The sequence below is a fragment of the Cyprinodon variegatus genome, unplaced genomic scaffold (genome assembly GCF_000732505.1).
Source record: "Cyprinodon variegatus isolate N-32 unplaced genomic scaffold, C_variegatus-1.0 Scaffold165, whole genome shotgun sequence".
Lineage (NCBI taxonomy): Eukaryota > Metazoa > Chordata > Actinopteri > Cyprinodontiformes > Cyprinodontidae > Cyprinodon > Cyprinodon variegatus.
The window spans coordinates 833,605-849,327 of NW_015150618.1; the positions used below are offsets into that span (position 1 = coordinate 833,605).

The window sequence follows — 15,723 nt, forward strand, 5'->3', positions numbered from 1 at the left end:
TTTCTTTTACTGCTTAGCAACATAAGTCTCACTGATGATCACACAGGCTGTGTGCAGAAACAATTCATCACAGTCGTGTTCTAACCTGCGAGGCTTAAACTTAAAAAGTCAGTCCTCTGTCTGCTTTCATTCCTAGATTGCCAAAGTTCTGTAAAATCAAGGACACCATGAATCAAATGCTCCTGCCCATCAGAAACATTGGACCAATTTCTGCTCTGTTTCGGTTTATCCCCGCTGTTACCATTTTACTCTTTTTCAAAACAAAATAGCTTGAATTGTGCCATTGTTTGACAGTGCATATTATGACAACATAGATTCCTTGCTTAAATCGCTGCCATTTCTTACACCTTCCCAAGCAGGTTAAGTCAGCATGCAAATACTTAAGAACAAGCTTAGTATAAAAGGCCAGGTCTGCTGGCAGGTTTCGCCCTACAGCATTACTAAAGCACGTTGCATCACTAGAAAGAATGACCTTTAATGCATTGTTTCCAAAAACAAACCATTCTGGAAAGAGTCTCCCTCATACTGTGAATAAAAACACACACAAACACCCCTTTTATTCAGTTACCCTTGAATCAAGTCCAGTTCTTCTAGAAGATGCACAGTCAGTCTGCAGTATTAGATCACTCTCCTCTAAAGCTGAGCTTTGTTAAAGCTGCGTTACCTTTTAAAAACATTGGATATCTCAGGGGCCATTGTTAAAACCTTTGTCTAAAATCCAAAACAGTACCCAATGAAGACCTGGCCATTCTCCTGATGGTCAGGGTTTGGCAAAGGTATAATTTATCAGAGAGCAGCAAGACGTCAATGGTAGCTCTGGAGGAGCTGCAGATATTTAGATCTCAGAAAGGCCCACTGAAAAGTGGGATGAAGAGTTAAATCTTAAGGAACATAAATGCTCTTAGTCAGCCGTGTACAGATTCCTAATTATTTTTGCAGTGATGCAGGATCGATGCCTAATTTGTGGCATTCTATTCAGCGTAGTTGTTTGGAACTGTAGCAAGCCGCTGCCTTCAGGCACGGCCATCTTGGATAAAAAAAAACCATTATATTACATTTGATCATTGCCGCACTTTATCGAATGGAAATGTTGATTTACAGTCTAGAAAGCTATACTAAAGGAAATTTTGTTTTTTATACACTTTGTGTATAAAAAATGACAATAGAAGTCTAAGTCATTGTTTTTTTTTTGTGATTCTTTAAGTGATGTATGACTTGGTAGTTTCAGAGCTTTCTTCAGCAAAAAGGTTTTTGAGTTCACCGTACATCTGTAAACTTGAAGCGGCTCTTCTTCCAACAGGATGTGAGCTTCTTGGAGTGAACCCAACTGACCCTGTCACTGTCGTTCTTGAGACTGATGGAACCATAGTCGAGGATCAAGCCTACTTTTTGTGTTTACCTTTAAACACAAAGTTCATGTTGCTGCATGACAAAGAGACATGGGCTCCAGCTCGAACAAGTAAGCCTTGCAGGATCGTTTATCTTAAGCCTGAATGGATGGATTCCTGTTATTCTGACAGAGATATCCTCATGTTTTGTCTCTTCATGCAGTTGATGGTGGCACGGCTTGGATGGCAAGAGAGTCTTTGATTCTGGAAGTAGATGCTGTCGACTCCTCCGCTGTTACACCACCGTGGTGGAATCTGGCGCTGCAGCTGAAGCAAGACCTGACCAGTATCATTCTTATGTCTGAGGGAGAACTACAGGTACGGACAGGATTTCACTCCAGATTCCTGTCCTGCAGATCAGAAATGAGGCTGTATAAAAAGAACTTCACATGAAATAGTTGTTTTTTCCCATTTTAAGTGGTTGCATTGAATAATAATGTCAACATTTCATTGATTTGTTAAAGAAAAAAAAATATATATATGTGTAATTTTGAGAAACTTGACTTTTCTCTCCCAGTCTTTAGTCGATGCGCCATGCTCTGAATTAGCCTCTGCTTTGGGGTTCCAAGAGAAGAAGACCATAGAACTTCAGGAGACGCTGCAGAGGGTTCTGGATCGCAAAGAGGAGGAGAGGCAGTCCAAACAGCTGCTCCAGCTGTACCTCAAAGCTGTGGAGAAAGAGGACAGACAGGAAGGTATGGCAGATTTTGAGTGCTTACTTTTTTACTCTACTGTGGAAATGATGTAGAAATTATAAATGAAAATCAATGGAGTTTGAAATATTTTTGCTTTCTAACATAATAAAAAAATTCCATTTCATTTGAGGTAAAGATGCTGAACAGAACCTTCTTAGTTTTCAGCACAATTAATAGATCTGGAGAAATAACAAAATAAAATGTGATTTCTAGACTTAATCTCCTTATCCACTGTCAAAAGTTTTGCCGATCTTTCTGTCCTTTCTTTCTTTCCTCGCTCCTTCCATTACATCCTTCCTTCTTATTTCAAAAACTGTCATGGGATAAATATTTTCTTGAAAGACAAAACCACAATAAGAAGAAAAGCAATTAATTTTAAGGTGAATTTAAGAAATTATTGCCCAGATAACATTTCCTTAATAAAATGCTGTCTCTTCCCTTTGATCACAGTGCTTAGGTTGCACTTATACCCTGTGGTCACTAGATGGAATCATTGCTGCTGCTCAATAATCCCTCATCTTTCACCTAGGTCTGAAATCTGCTTCTGATAGAAAAAATGTTCCTAATAAAAAAGATTAAAAGTGTTTAATTTGCCAGCTGTTGGAGATGTGGATTCACCCGACGGGATGGAAGTGGATTCTGCATCTGGGTTCATGTCCAGGACGCTGATGGTCCTTAAAGGCAAAACCAGTCCAGAGACGAGACTGTCCACCGAGGATTTACAGGTGTTGTGTTCTCACTACTCCTTTTTTTTATGGAGGAAATCTTGCAAATAAAAAAAGAAAAAAAAATTATTAGAGTCTATTGCACATTTATGATGGGTGCATCAGAAAATCCAGACCTATCTAGAACTCGTAAATCCAAAAACAACAAGTATGTTGTTTATCTTGCTTTGTTCTTACTGGGGAAAACTATCCTATGAGATTTGTTTCTACATCCTCCCTTAACTTCACACATGCTCCACCCACCAGTTATATTTATCTCTGTATGTAAAGCAGTTTGACATTTAATTTTAAGCTATTTAGAAACTTTATTTGTTTGCACTAATGTGAAACATAAATGACTAATCACTAGGGGTTTGAATTGTCAGCAGGCCAAATATATTACTATTATTGTTAACTAGGCGTCTAAAATGATAAGAGTCCAGATATTCATCACTGTTAAACTTTTTAACATGTTGAGATAAAACAACCAAAGATTTCAGTGTCTTTTTTTTTTCTCTGGCTTTTAATTTGAGAAACCAAAACACAAAGCAGCACATACTTCCTAATACAGTCATTTGTAAACTTCAATTCACTTAAAAATTTATCTCAAAACAGAAATTCAGTAGAACCTGCCTGGTGTGTCTTGGTACTATTACCCTGCTTTGAATTGTATCCCTCCTCTGTGTCTAGTTGTACTGTCCTTATTTAGGAACGGCGTCTCCACCTCATGATGCTCCCACCACCGCTTTGAGATGAACAGCTTTCTTTATAAAAGGATTTCTACTTACTGCTCCTTGTTTAAGGACAGGATTATGGATTATGTGACTGGTAGTTATCCTGTCAACCTGAGCTGTTGATCAGGGCTCCTTTGGCCTAACTTGAAATCAATTTATCATTATCTTGCATTTTCATTACTATGCACTTCAGCTCTACCGATGATACCTTTGCTTTAATATTTTTCATGAACGCATGCACAGACCTGTTAAATCATTGGTCGTAGTAAAGTTTAATGCAGTGTTTGCTTCTGTGTGCGTATAGGTGGTGGTGAGCAGAGGGCTGGAGGCCATGCAGCAGGTGCTGGGCTGGGATGCAGAGAGGACATCCATGCTGATGCAGGCCTGCCAAGCTGAACTGTCCAAGCGCCTGCAGCAGGTTCAGGCCATGCAGTCTATTAGCAGCACACAGCAGGATGGCAGCAGACAGAGGGAGGGTGCAGGAATGGCCACCCAAGGAAGCAGCTAGACGAGGATGTACCTGAGCAGGGACTGATAAGGATTCACACTAACCTGCCTCAGGATCAAGAGGATGGGCTTTGCTCTGTTTTGCTGTTTTTTACTACTAGAATACATGAATGTTAAAAACTGTGGATTTCTGTGTCTTTGTTGAGAAATCTGCAAAGCACTGAAGTGGTTTATGCCTGCGGAACAATTTTGGCTTTTTTTGCACAAATGTGTTAGGATTTTTTTGGTGTTTTTATTTGGATGGGTGTTGGGCTGGATGATGGAGAATCACATCCTTTGGAATATTAACAAACCATCACCCAGCATGATGTAACCCCAGACTGGTACGGCTTTTTTTTTTTTTCTTTTGGAAGTTAACAAACATCACCCAATTCCTGTCAAGTATCGAGAGCCAAATTTGCCACAATCCAGTAAATACTTTAAAGCATTCATTTTCATATTTTAAATTGTAACAAAAATTGGTAATGTATGCATGCACAGATAAATGTTAGATATAATTATGCAAATATGTATATTTTATTACATTCATAATTAAAGGTTTAAATCCTCTAAAGTGAAATGATTTGTTAAAACTGTGTGTAATTGTTGAAGTATTTTAGTTATTTCAAGTTGTGGTGTAATGGCACATGGTGAAAGAATCTTTACATGTGAGCATTACTCGCTAAAGTGAGTGGGCGGGACTAATACCTGTAATTAAAATGATTGATCTGCGGGGGGTTAACCAATCTAACATCAGGGTGTATTTGATTTGATCAAGGACTCTGGCCAAAAAGGCTATGAAATAATTAGAAAAATACTATATATATACTATACTACTAAATACTAAAACAATTATATATGATTAAAGCATGCAACGTGCCAAGCTATAATTAAATGGATTTAATACTTTACTTATTATAGTTTTTATCTAAGTGTAATACACATATATGTTTGATAAATATTTTTCTGGATTCAGGCAATTGAAGCTCTCAATACTGGAACCAAAAAAATTTATTTTCTTATTTTTTTTTTCCTTTCTGATCTTCATGTTTTCCACTAGATGGCACTGTAATGGGTTCCTGCAAGGTTATAAAGAAAACTGATTTGACCAGTTTCTCCACACTAGCTCTTAAATTACATGAGAGACAAGACTTTTAGTCATTCATTTTTTGTTTTTCTTTTACTCTAAGCATTTCAGTGTCTTTTGCATGCTTAGGCAATTAAAATTGAACCGTTATTGTAACGTCTTTAACAACCAGCTCCTCTAACATTGGGGGGGAAAGTGTATACATAACATGTTTGGCTTAAAAACAGGGATTTTGATAGCTGATTATGGTTGCTGCACACTGTTTTGGTAAAGAATACTGTCGTTATCTGAGGTAAAAAATCAACTTAAATTTACCTTATCAAATCTAAGCAAGTTACATAATGTATTACATTGGCCTGAATTCATTTTGCTATCCATGCTTGTCTTATATTTAAATATGTTTTAGTTTTTGCACTCTTGCAGAAAATGATGGTTTCTATTAAAGGAAAATTCTAGAAACTATTTTTTATTTTATGTGCTCTGGCCTCTGTGTTCATTTTTCTATATTGAGTTAGACTGGATAAATCCTTAACTGGTGAGTTTTATTTATTTTTTCTCAAAGTCAATTAAACTCTCTGTTCTCTAGGTCAGTGTAGCTTCTTACTTGGTTGCCATTTGTTTAACTATTATTAACGTTCACATTCCATTTTTAAGGGTGAATTCGTCCAAATTGGTCAAAGGTGTCCTTTGTAGATATTAGCACATCCATCAATACTTGAAGATGTGCTTCATGTTTCAATAGGTAAAACGTTTTAACAGAGATATGACATTGGATTAGCAGGAGCAGCCCTTATTAAAGCAAAACTTCACATCATTTAGTTTCTTAGGATAATCGTGCAACATATTGACATTTTTTATCAATCAGTGGCAATTTGCTACATAAAAACTCTTATAAAAATGTTTAGTTTTCATAGAATAGAATAGATATTGCAGAAATAGATTTTTTTCATATTAGATAAATGTCAAACGGAGCCAATCGCCTGAGCAGACTTGAACAACACTGTCAGAAACCGGTAAAACTAGCAGATTTGCATCTTCTATGTGTTCTCTGAATGATTTGAGTCTGTCTTATATACAAGCCTGATGTGATGGATTTGTGATGTAAGACTGTGTGCATCTCCGCGTGACATGAACACGAGATGGATTTCCTGCGGCCCGTTTCCTCCTCCGTCTCTGTAACACTGAGTAAAAACAATGGACTCAAACATTTGTTATAAAGAAAGAGGTGCTCCATTCATTACTGTGTTGTAATCAGTGAGTGTTATGTCTTTGATAAAACATTTGAGCCTCGGCGTGTTACAGCCTGTTGTTTTTTATCAATAGGTCTGAAGCTTGATTGTTTTTTGTCATTTTATTTTAGAATACACCAAAGCGTTATGGTGTAATGTCTGTATACTGATGTTTTCATGGTAAATAAAATGTATTTCCAGTTTCTTGTCAGCTCTGCATTGACCTCCTATTTTTTTTGTCAACCTGTGTGTTATGCTCCTGCATGAGTCAAGTCATAATGTGCATACGAGCTCTCAGCTTACTGCTGCTGGGGTTCTTCAACAGCTACTTAGTGGGATTCATGGTGTGCGTAATTCCTGTGAAACCGGCTGCACCTTGGCTGAACAGTTTGGCGAAGACATGATGCAGCCAGCTGCACTGCGCTATCATATGTCACACTGTCTACACTTTGTAAAAAAGGTGAAGGAAATGTGTTAATGGCTTGGTTCAAAACAGGAATCATGAAGGTGAGTAAACTGAATAATGTCATTAAAGTTTTTCAGTACTGAGCAGATGTAACCTTAACATTTTCATAGTTAGTCACTTGACCAACAAAAAGTGGTATTTGTTTAGCTACAGATGTGAGTTTCAAGTTTTTGGCAATAGGGTTAAATGATAAACCTAATGAAGGGTCTAATTTAACTCAGATTTGAGAAAAAGACTAAAATAATTTCATAATGTTGGAAGGGTGGAATAAAATGCCAATCCAACAAGTTCCCTTACTGCATTTTCACAGATTTTGCAACCCTATTGGATAATAAAATCAGGCTGCTATACTATTATTCAGTCCCCAGGAATCTAGCCTTTGCAGAACCACCTTTTTGGAAGCAATTACAGCTATAAGACTGATGGAGTATGTCAGCTTGTAAAGACTAAAACTTTAGTCATTCTTTTTTGGTAAATATCACTAACAAATACCTAATAAGCTTCTATATGCTGCGCATCATGTGCCGCTATATATCAAATCAAATTTAGGTCTATTCCATCTAAACAGCTGAGTCACAATTCTGTTTTTCATTGGGACCAGAAAGTGACATTCCAGGCTCTTCTAATCAGTGCTTCCTTTTCTCCTCTATAAAGTTTATGAAAGTTTAAATTTAAATTCTTACAGCCTGCTTTTGGTAAGGTTTCTTTTTCCTTCTCATGAGACTTTCATGCTCCTCCAGAATTACATTGGATCAGATTGATTCCTTTATTGATGTTGACCTGATAAGGATGCAGGATGTACTCTACATGTTTTAGACTTAATGAATTTAATTGTGCTCTGGTGGATAATGTTTTATGTCCTTTATAGAAAACACTAGCTCAGGAGGCCTCCTTTTTAACACATATATCTTTTGAAGGTTTTTTTTTAGGGCTATCTAATTTAACAGCATTTGATCCAATTGCATGACAACCGATGGTAGAAGTTTAACTTCTTATTTTCCATTCTTTTTACTTGTGTTGGACTATCACATCGAAATCAGAAGAAAAACATTGAAGTGTGTGGTTTTAACATCACAATATCATAAAAAACGGTTGAATGCATTTGTAGGACACTCTCCATTTATTGTGAAAAAACATCAAACGGTCTAATTATCAATCACAAGGTTTAACAAATAAGAAACTTATAAAAGGAAATATTCTCTCACTTGATAAGCTTCCAGATTTGATGTTATATAGGTGTTTTAGCTTTGGTACTTGTGTATTTGATCTTCCATCCCTTGTTTTTCCCACTAGAGTCAGACCTGAATGCTACATGAACTTGATAACTTCCAGTATCTATGGAGTCTGGTGGTATTGAGCCACAGAACGGTCCGTACTCCTGTCCAGTTGTTGAAATCTAAAGAAATTAGACAACCAAAACAAACACACACAAAAAAGCTTATTGTTATATCAATAAATCGCTGACTGATGCCATTCAGTGCTAAATTCAAATATGCAAGAAAATGCATAAAGTAAATCAGCTGGAAGAGACCTCAGTGACACTCCATCTTTAAAGCCGTGAGGAGGAATACATTCCTTATTCATTGCCTTGTATAAATAAACACGTGCAAGACTGACCTTTAACATATCATATGGACAGGGGACATCAGGATGTCCCTCTATATCAAAGGGTTCCAAGAAGTCAAGGATGATTCTGGAGCCCTCTGGCAGACTGATAGTGTGGTCACAGTGGCTCATGGGTGGGTAGGGTTGTGGGTAAGAAGGACTGGTCAGTACTCCAGATGCTGATGTAAGTAGTTGACCTTTGCAGGGCACTGTTGACAATATGAAATTAAAAAAAGCAAAAAATATTTGAAAGACTTGCTATAACTTTCCAGAGGGTTTAGACACCAAGTATCCAAACCTCTGTGCATGATATTCACTTCTTCAGATTTGCTTTTCCATCAACCGCTTAGTTATTATGCGTTTTTAAGCAAGAAAAAAAAAAAAACTCTCTCCACCGGCTGCATAAATGATGAGATTCATTTTGATCTGCGTTATTGCCCTGGTAAAGCGTGCAGATGAAGCTATGGACAAAAAAACAAATGAGATTCTGCAAAGAGGCTGAGTTGCTGTAATTTTATATAATTAGTACAATCTGTAGGCAGATAATCATTTTTGTCTATTCATTGCATGATTTGTTGTGCCACCATTTTTCCTCTGGCAAAGTATAATAATTTAAGGCACATCAGCTAGTAATTGTGATTAATTACCTGGTGCTGGTGCGCTGTAAGTGCTGCGCACAGGTATCAATTTTTATAGCCATTTTGAAGTTGCTTCTCCCTGAGGAATCGTGTGTGATTAACCTCACCGTGCACCAGCTGCCAGAGATCAGCAACTTCATGCATCAGTATTTCTTTTAAGCCTAAAATTACCACCCAATACATTATGAAATCCAAAATCTTACATGAACAGCACCCCACATAATTAAAGTCAGAAAACAAATGGATCCTACTAGTAGATGTATTTTATCTGGGTTAAAATCTTACTACAGTGTCAGTATAAAAATCCTGCAGACTTGTTTTAACCAGCTGACTCAAACAGGAGTCTGCTACTGAGAGGCTCAGCGTGTGTCTATTGACCTTCTTAGTGCAGCCATACCCTCATGCCTTGCTCTTTAACACCACACCTCATTGTGCTCATCTGAGCTCCTTTGATTGCGCCTAAATGAACATGGCTCTTGAGCTTCAGCTTGAGTTGCTCTTACCTGTGCAGGATCTCTTGTTGTCATGGAGAAAGTATCCCTGCTTGCACGTGCAGTAATAGCCGCCGATGTAATTGTGGCAGAAATGGTCACATACTCGCTCACCATCTACCTTTGACAGGCACTCATTGATATCTGGAAGAGAACAACACAGGATGCTGGTGTAACATTACTCAGTGCATTTGTATCTTTGCATCTACAAACACACTTGAAATGCATGATCCTCGACTGACTTAATGTCATGTGTATAAACCTGGGGAGTGCTGTCTTTTAACTGTGAATATTTTGCAGGAATCACGCTAAGCCTCATTAGCCACCACTGCTTTTGCAAAGGAGGCATACTAAGAATGATTGTATTTCTCTCACACCAGCTAATGTAATTAAGTGATATCAGTTGGGTGATGTCCTGCAGCAGACTTGAATCTATCAACTAAATAATACCCTTGTTGGCCTCATCTGTTCCACAGCTCTGCAGCAAGAATCCTAACTGCACCAAACACCCCTGGTGTAAATGTGCTTGCACTGGTTGCCTATTAACTGAAGGATTCATTAAAACATCTGGACTTAACTTTTCATGGCCCCGCATGGACAGGGTTCTTCTTCTTTTTAATTTTGGAAAGCTTTCTGCGGATAGCTTTAACCTGTGAAACACTCTGATACCAAACTCGAATTAAACTGGTGACATACATATTCACTTCAACATGATTTTTAAAAGATCAGTCATGTGATCAGAACTCATTTACAATCAAATGTGTCCTTTTTAAGTGGTTCAATTATTATGTGTATGATCTCTACGAACAAGCAATATGTGAAATGGTTTATTCTCCACTCATAATCCACCACAAATAGTTCTGGTAGTCTTAAAAAAACAAATACAAAACCCAAGGTGACTGCATTTCCAGAATATCTCTATCTGCTGTAGAACAAGCTCCCTTTGTTTTGCTTTTTGCTTTGTATTGAGAGTCTGTACGCTTTCAAGTAGCAGTTAAGGGTTTATATTTTAATCATGTTTTAATGTTTAAATTTTAAATGCTTTGATTATAAAGAACTTTAAAATATGAACTAAGCCTCAGTAAGATGCCATGTAAACCCATTCCAGCAAAGCTTTTGCAAATAAAGGGATTATCAAATTTAGCATGTTTTATTTCAAATGTTTTTTTATCAAGCTTGTCAAGTTTTAAAACCAGCTCAATAAGACCTTTAAAGGTATAGTGAAGGATTTTCTTTTTTCAGGTGGATCATCAAAATAAGTGGTCCTCCTAATTGTCAATCATTCTGGTGATATGTTTATCTAAGGCCGTCCTACATGCTGGTCCCCATTTTCATTTACCGGTGGTAGTGAGTCTGACATAGTGGAAAAATTGCAAATCTTCTTTTGGAAAGTAAGCTTCTATGAGCGATGCAAACAGCAACTTTTAAACAGAGCGTGCACAAGCCTATTTCTCCTTGTGCACGCTCTCATACACATTTAATAGGAGTTGCACATGTGCATTTTTGTTTTTTAAAGTGAAAAAATTCAAGAAATTTCTCCACTATATCTTTAACTAGACAAAACGACTTTTCATTAATTTAGATGGACTTTTTGGGTTTTTCTGAGAAGCCTTGCAAAAGGAGCAATTTTATTGAGCGTCTTAAAGTCAGGGGGGTACATGCAAATACAAATACACACCACACTTCCAGATTATACTATAAAGAGTTGATAAAATATATATTTCCATTTACATATTGGGGCTATGTTGAATTGAATTTTAAAACCATATTTGTTTTCTGAATTGCTTTTGTAGGAAAACAAATGTACAAGATGGTAAAATGTAAATGAATGAGCACCTGTATTTGTTAAATCATCTTTCAACACAACTTTTGACTCTGTCAGTTTCCAACATGAGAAATGTTTAGTTTATAAACTGCCTGCACCTACGGTGATCTAACTATTCCATTAATTTCCAAATAAATCTCTTAACACATTTAATCGTGGCTGTCTCCTATATGCCTCCTGGAAACAAACGTCATGTTCTTACATCACCTTCTGAGGTGTAAAATGCTTGGAAGCCGGTGAATCGGCCTTCGTTAGAGTAGTCGCTCCTAAAGACCACTGACATGACGTTCCCGGCTGACATGATGACGGTGTTCCTGGGGGTGCTTTCGTGGTTCTTTTCCTCCTCACCGCAGAACCGTAGGGTTTCATTCCCTTCCACCAAAACCTGTGTTGACAGGGTTGGATGCCTTTTGGTGATGTTCCAGCATGTCTAACTGGAGCTGTTTAGATACGGCTCACCTGGACATGGTCGTATTCACACTGATTGGAGGGCTCCAAGCTGAAGTGGGTGAAGTAGAGCTTGATCCGGTGGCCATGTGGGGCGCTTATGTTCCACTCCATGTACTGGTTGTCCGGATATGGCTGAGGGAATCCAGGGGAGGCAAAGCTGCCATATAACCCAGTCATTTCCACACTCAGTGAGACACCGGTGAGGAAAAACAGGACAAATACACAGCAGCCACTGCAGAAAATTAGGCAGAAAAGAAGCAGGTCAGAGGATTATACATGCAGAAATAAGGAGCTGATACTCACCTGTTCATGTTTGCTTCACAGGCCTAAGTTTACGTGGGCTAATGGGGAGGTAAATGAACTCAGCTGTCCTACAGCCTGACATTTAGGTAAACAAAGTGGGAGCGACACATGATCTGTGTGTCATCATCCTCCACCTTCTTTTGTCACACAAATCTCAGACTGATTAATATCACCACTGTTCAGATAGAACTTTACGTCCTCTATTGAATCTATTTCATCGTCATCACCTGTTTATGTAATATCATATCAATTTGGGGGCTTTTAATACATTTTTGAAGCATTTCCTTTATGACATAGACATACAGTCATTAATTTGCATGTAGCTGTGAAACAGCAAACCTTTTATAAATAAGAAAAAGAATAATTCAGATGGAAACTTTCTGCTAGAAATAGAAGAGCTGATTTGTGCTTTTTGGTTTATAGTTGGATTTAAATACCTGGATTTAATCCTTTGCCTTAATTCTTACATCTGTTTTTGACCAATTCATAACTGGCAGTGAAACAAACCCCTCAGCGTGCACCTGACTTCACCATACGTAACAATTTATACGGCGCTGGTACGTTTGAAAGCCTCTAGATATTTGCCTCATCATAATGGACTAACCTGTCTCATCTGATCATTATTTGTCTGTAAATTTCAAATCATCCTCATTGGGTGATGATTTTGTAGCAGCAGGGCTTTCATTTTTGTCAAAAATTGTTTTTGTGTTGAGAGCTTTACTGATGTACTATCATCTTCCCAGTACATACCAAGCTGTATTTCTTCTTGTTGTTTTTTTTCTTTTTAAACAGTGGTGATGTGCTGCATGTATATATTTGAACTTGTGCATATATATTTTTAGTGAAAGAAAATCAACAGCAAATGTAAACATGTGTACACCATGTTTATTTTGGGGAATCTCTGAGGTTGCACATGTAGAATTTTGCTATGAAAAAAAAATATTTCTTGACAGCACAAAATCATTATGAGATTCATGCTGATATTGACTACATTTCAAATCCTCACACAACATGAAATAATGTAAAAAAATGACCAAAACATAATTTCATATAAACTGATTTTTTTTTTTTAATCAAGCAAAATTTCTGGAATTAACAACTGAAAGGCATCCATCATCTTTAGCAACCTTTGCTTCCCTGTCAGTCCTGATTAGACAGTGATGCTGATGAAACCTGACTCCTGCCAGTTACTAATTATGATCCTGTTCCAGTGATGGAAAAGCTCTGACCATGTTAAAAACATTAAGGAAAAAAACAACATTCACACATAAAAAAAGGAAAACATTTCAGCTAGAACATACTACTGCAAACAACAGTACAAAAACAGCAGTTTTATAGTTCATACAATATCTACATTTTTATTTTCATTTTTATATCTGCACTTTACTAAATGCTATAGCCACAGATTTATTATGAGAGTCATTGTAATATTGGGATTGCAGAGGGTTTGAGCTGGCTGTTTTAATGCAGGATGGATATTGATGTTAGTCAGAAGCAGCAGGGCCTTTCAGTGAGCAACAGTTGTCTGATAAGTAGCTTCTAATAACCAAACCCTCTTTTTCCCTAACACTGCAGCACTAATGGCTGGTATTTGACGTGAATTACAATAATTATCCACATGAATATCAATGTTAATTTGCAATATCAAAGGACCTTTTTGATGGTACTCTTTCTCAGGCGTAACCTTTTTAGCTCCCCTTATTGTGGAGCTGGTGGGATGTGGAGACACAGTGCAGTCCATGCATGTGGCAGATGTTTGCTGTTCAGACGTCATCCAGCTTTTTCGAAGCTTTAATGATCTGGGTGTGATGCATAAACCGAATTTAAAATCACTGACTTAATAAAAAGTCGACCACTTTATTACAATATACAGATGTTTAATTTATGTGTTCATTTCAGAGCAAGAATCTTTATCCTTTATGTCTCAAAATAGATTGGAAGTTTTTGCAGATTTATAACCAGAGACCAAACACAGATCCATAAGGCAGAATGGTTTTATTTTTAAAGGGCTAAAACATCACCTGACATTGAAAAAAGTGTTGTTTTTCTATTTAATATTTTACTTTTAGAAATTTATCAGGCTGTGGAGGAACTATAACTGATAATCCACGACTGTCCGGAGAGATACCATACCATAAAGGCAGATATGTATCAATTTAGAGTGTAAAAAATACTTACTTAATTATCTCTTTACTAAGTGCAGATGATGTTGTAACTGAAATTTATTTAAAAACAAAATTCTCAAAACAGTTTTTCTAAATTTCTTTTTTTGTTTAAGATTCAAGTTTCTGCAAGATTGGTTTATTTTTTTATAATCAGTTATAGTTTTTAGAAATCAGAAATATTAGGTGAATTAAGAGAACAAAAAAAAATAGGTAAAACAAAGTGAAAATGACCCTTGTTTGTGTTTTGTATATTACAGGACTAATGCATTTGCTGACTCCTGGTTAAAATTTTAAAAGTCCCTGTAGTGTTTGATGCTAACGAGCCATGGATATGGTAACTGGAAGTTTTAAGACAGTCGGTCCGTTATAACAAATTGCTTTCTGTTTGTTGTGACTGGCTCTTTGGCTCGCTGAAGCATACACACATTTATGCATGGGAACTAATCCCTCAGAAAGGCTCAAAGGAAGAAAGAGCAGCACCTTTTCACACAGTTCGCTGCATCCAAATGTACACAAATTTTTGCTTTTGTGATTTTTTCACCCTTAGCTCAGATTTTTGGGCTTAATCAACCTTTTTTTATTTAGCTGACTTTGGGCTGCAAGCAAAATTCAGTAGAATCCAGACATACAAATGAAATGAAAGACTTGCACATTTATCAGTTTCTGAAAGCTTTTCATTTTGACACAATGCTCAGTAGTATGGATTTGTTTTAACTACTGTAAAACACATTTGCTAGATGTGTTCAAACCTGATTCATCTTATTAGACTTTAAGTGTTTCACCTAACAGCAGCAAATCATCTTGACTTTCTTTATTACAGGGGTCATGACCTTGCAGAACTACAGACATAAAGTCCATCTAAACCTGTCTGTCATCTTAGCGGTAAAGTGAGAAAAGATTTGCTTCTTGTAAAGATGAATGATAGGTCAGTGCAGCAAAAAACTGCAGATAGGGGAACACTGAGAAAAAAAGTTCTGATATCAGAAGTGCAAACTTATGGGCAGACGGGGTGTTAAATTTCAGGTGTTTAATTCTGTAAAATCTGATGCAAGTTTTTTTTTTTGTTTTCTGGAAAATAATTTTACAAAAACTATAAAGATATTTTTTTCCCAGTACATGTACTGTATAATGTTAGCAGTCAGTGATTGTTCAAGGCTCCTTTTGCATAGTTCACAACCTGAAGCTCCAAGAAAGTTTTTAAGGAAACCTAGGTCTGTTTTAGAGTTTGTTTAAAGGCTTTATAAGCACTGACTCCAGCTGCTTTCCACACATTAATGCTGCAGTTTCTACAGTTTTTTCCTTCCACTTAACTTCCAATTTATATAGATTTATTTAAATAAACAAAACAAGCAAAAAAAAAAATTCAATTGAATACAAACACAGCATGTCAGACAAAACAATGTTAATGTGCAAGGATTTTAATTTTCCTGAAGTTCAAAATAGGAATAATCTTTAGC

General features: G+C 36.8%; 2 protein-coding genes across 2 annotated transcripts; one reads left to right on the plus strand and one right to left on the minus strand.

Moving 5' to 3' along the window:
- The first annotated feature begins 1,206 nt into the window (after positions 1 to 1,206).
- dffa (DNA fragmentation factor, 45kDa, alpha polypeptide) lies at positions 1,207 to 6,525 on the plus strand. The gene is made up of 5 exons (XM_015378121.1): positions 1,207 to 1,459; positions 1,552 to 1,706; positions 1,906 to 2,083; positions 2,681 to 2,808; positions 3,826 to 6,525. The coding sequence occupies exons 1-5, from the start codon at positions 1,207 to 1,209 to the stop codon at positions 4,027 to 4,029; spliced, it is 918 nt and encodes a 305-aa protein (XP_015233607.1). The 3' UTR covers positions 4,030 to 6,525.
- Positions 6,526 to 7,958: 1,433 nt separating this feature from the next.
- LOC107086886 (mannan-binding lectin serine protease 1-like) lies at positions 7,959 to 12,154 on the minus strand. The gene is made up of 6 exons (XM_015378124.1): positions 12,102 to 12,154; positions 11,808 to 12,030; positions 11,556 to 11,733; positions 9,536 to 9,667; positions 8,407 to 8,603; positions 7,959 to 8,185 (listed from the first exon to the last, which is right to left on the minus strand). Exons 1-6 carry the CDS (start codon positions 12,107 to 12,109, stop codon positions 8,018 to 8,020), a joined length of 906 nt encoding a protein of 301 aa, XP_015233610.1. The 5' UTR covers positions 12,110 to 12,154; the 3' UTR covers positions 7,959 to 8,017.
- Positions 12,155 to 15,723: the final 3,569 nt, after the last annotated feature.

Bases quoted from the DNA above. Each gene is read 5' to 3' on its own strand.
- LOC107086886 (XM_015378124.1), bottom strand. The intron at 11,734-11,807 runs GTGAGCCGTATC...CTGTCAACACAG, and splicing joins GTGAATACGACCATGTCCAG to GTTTTGGTGGAAGGGAATGA. The intron at 8,604-9,535 runs GTAAGAGCAACT...TATTGTCAACAG, and splicing joins CAACAAGAGATCCTGCACAG to TGCCCTGCAAAGGTCAACTA.
- dffa (XM_015378121.1), top strand. From the start codon at position 1,207: ATGTATGACTTGGTAGTTTCAGAGCTTTCTTCAGCAAAAAGGTTTTTG. The intron at 1,707-1,905 runs GTACGGACAGGA...TTTCTCTCCCAG, and splicing joins TGTCTGAGGGAGAACTACAG to TCTTTAGTCGATGCGCCATG. The intron at 2,084-2,680 runs GTATGGCAGATT...TTAATTTGCCAG, and splicing joins GAAAGAGGACAGACAGGAAG to CTGTTGGAGATGTGGATTCA.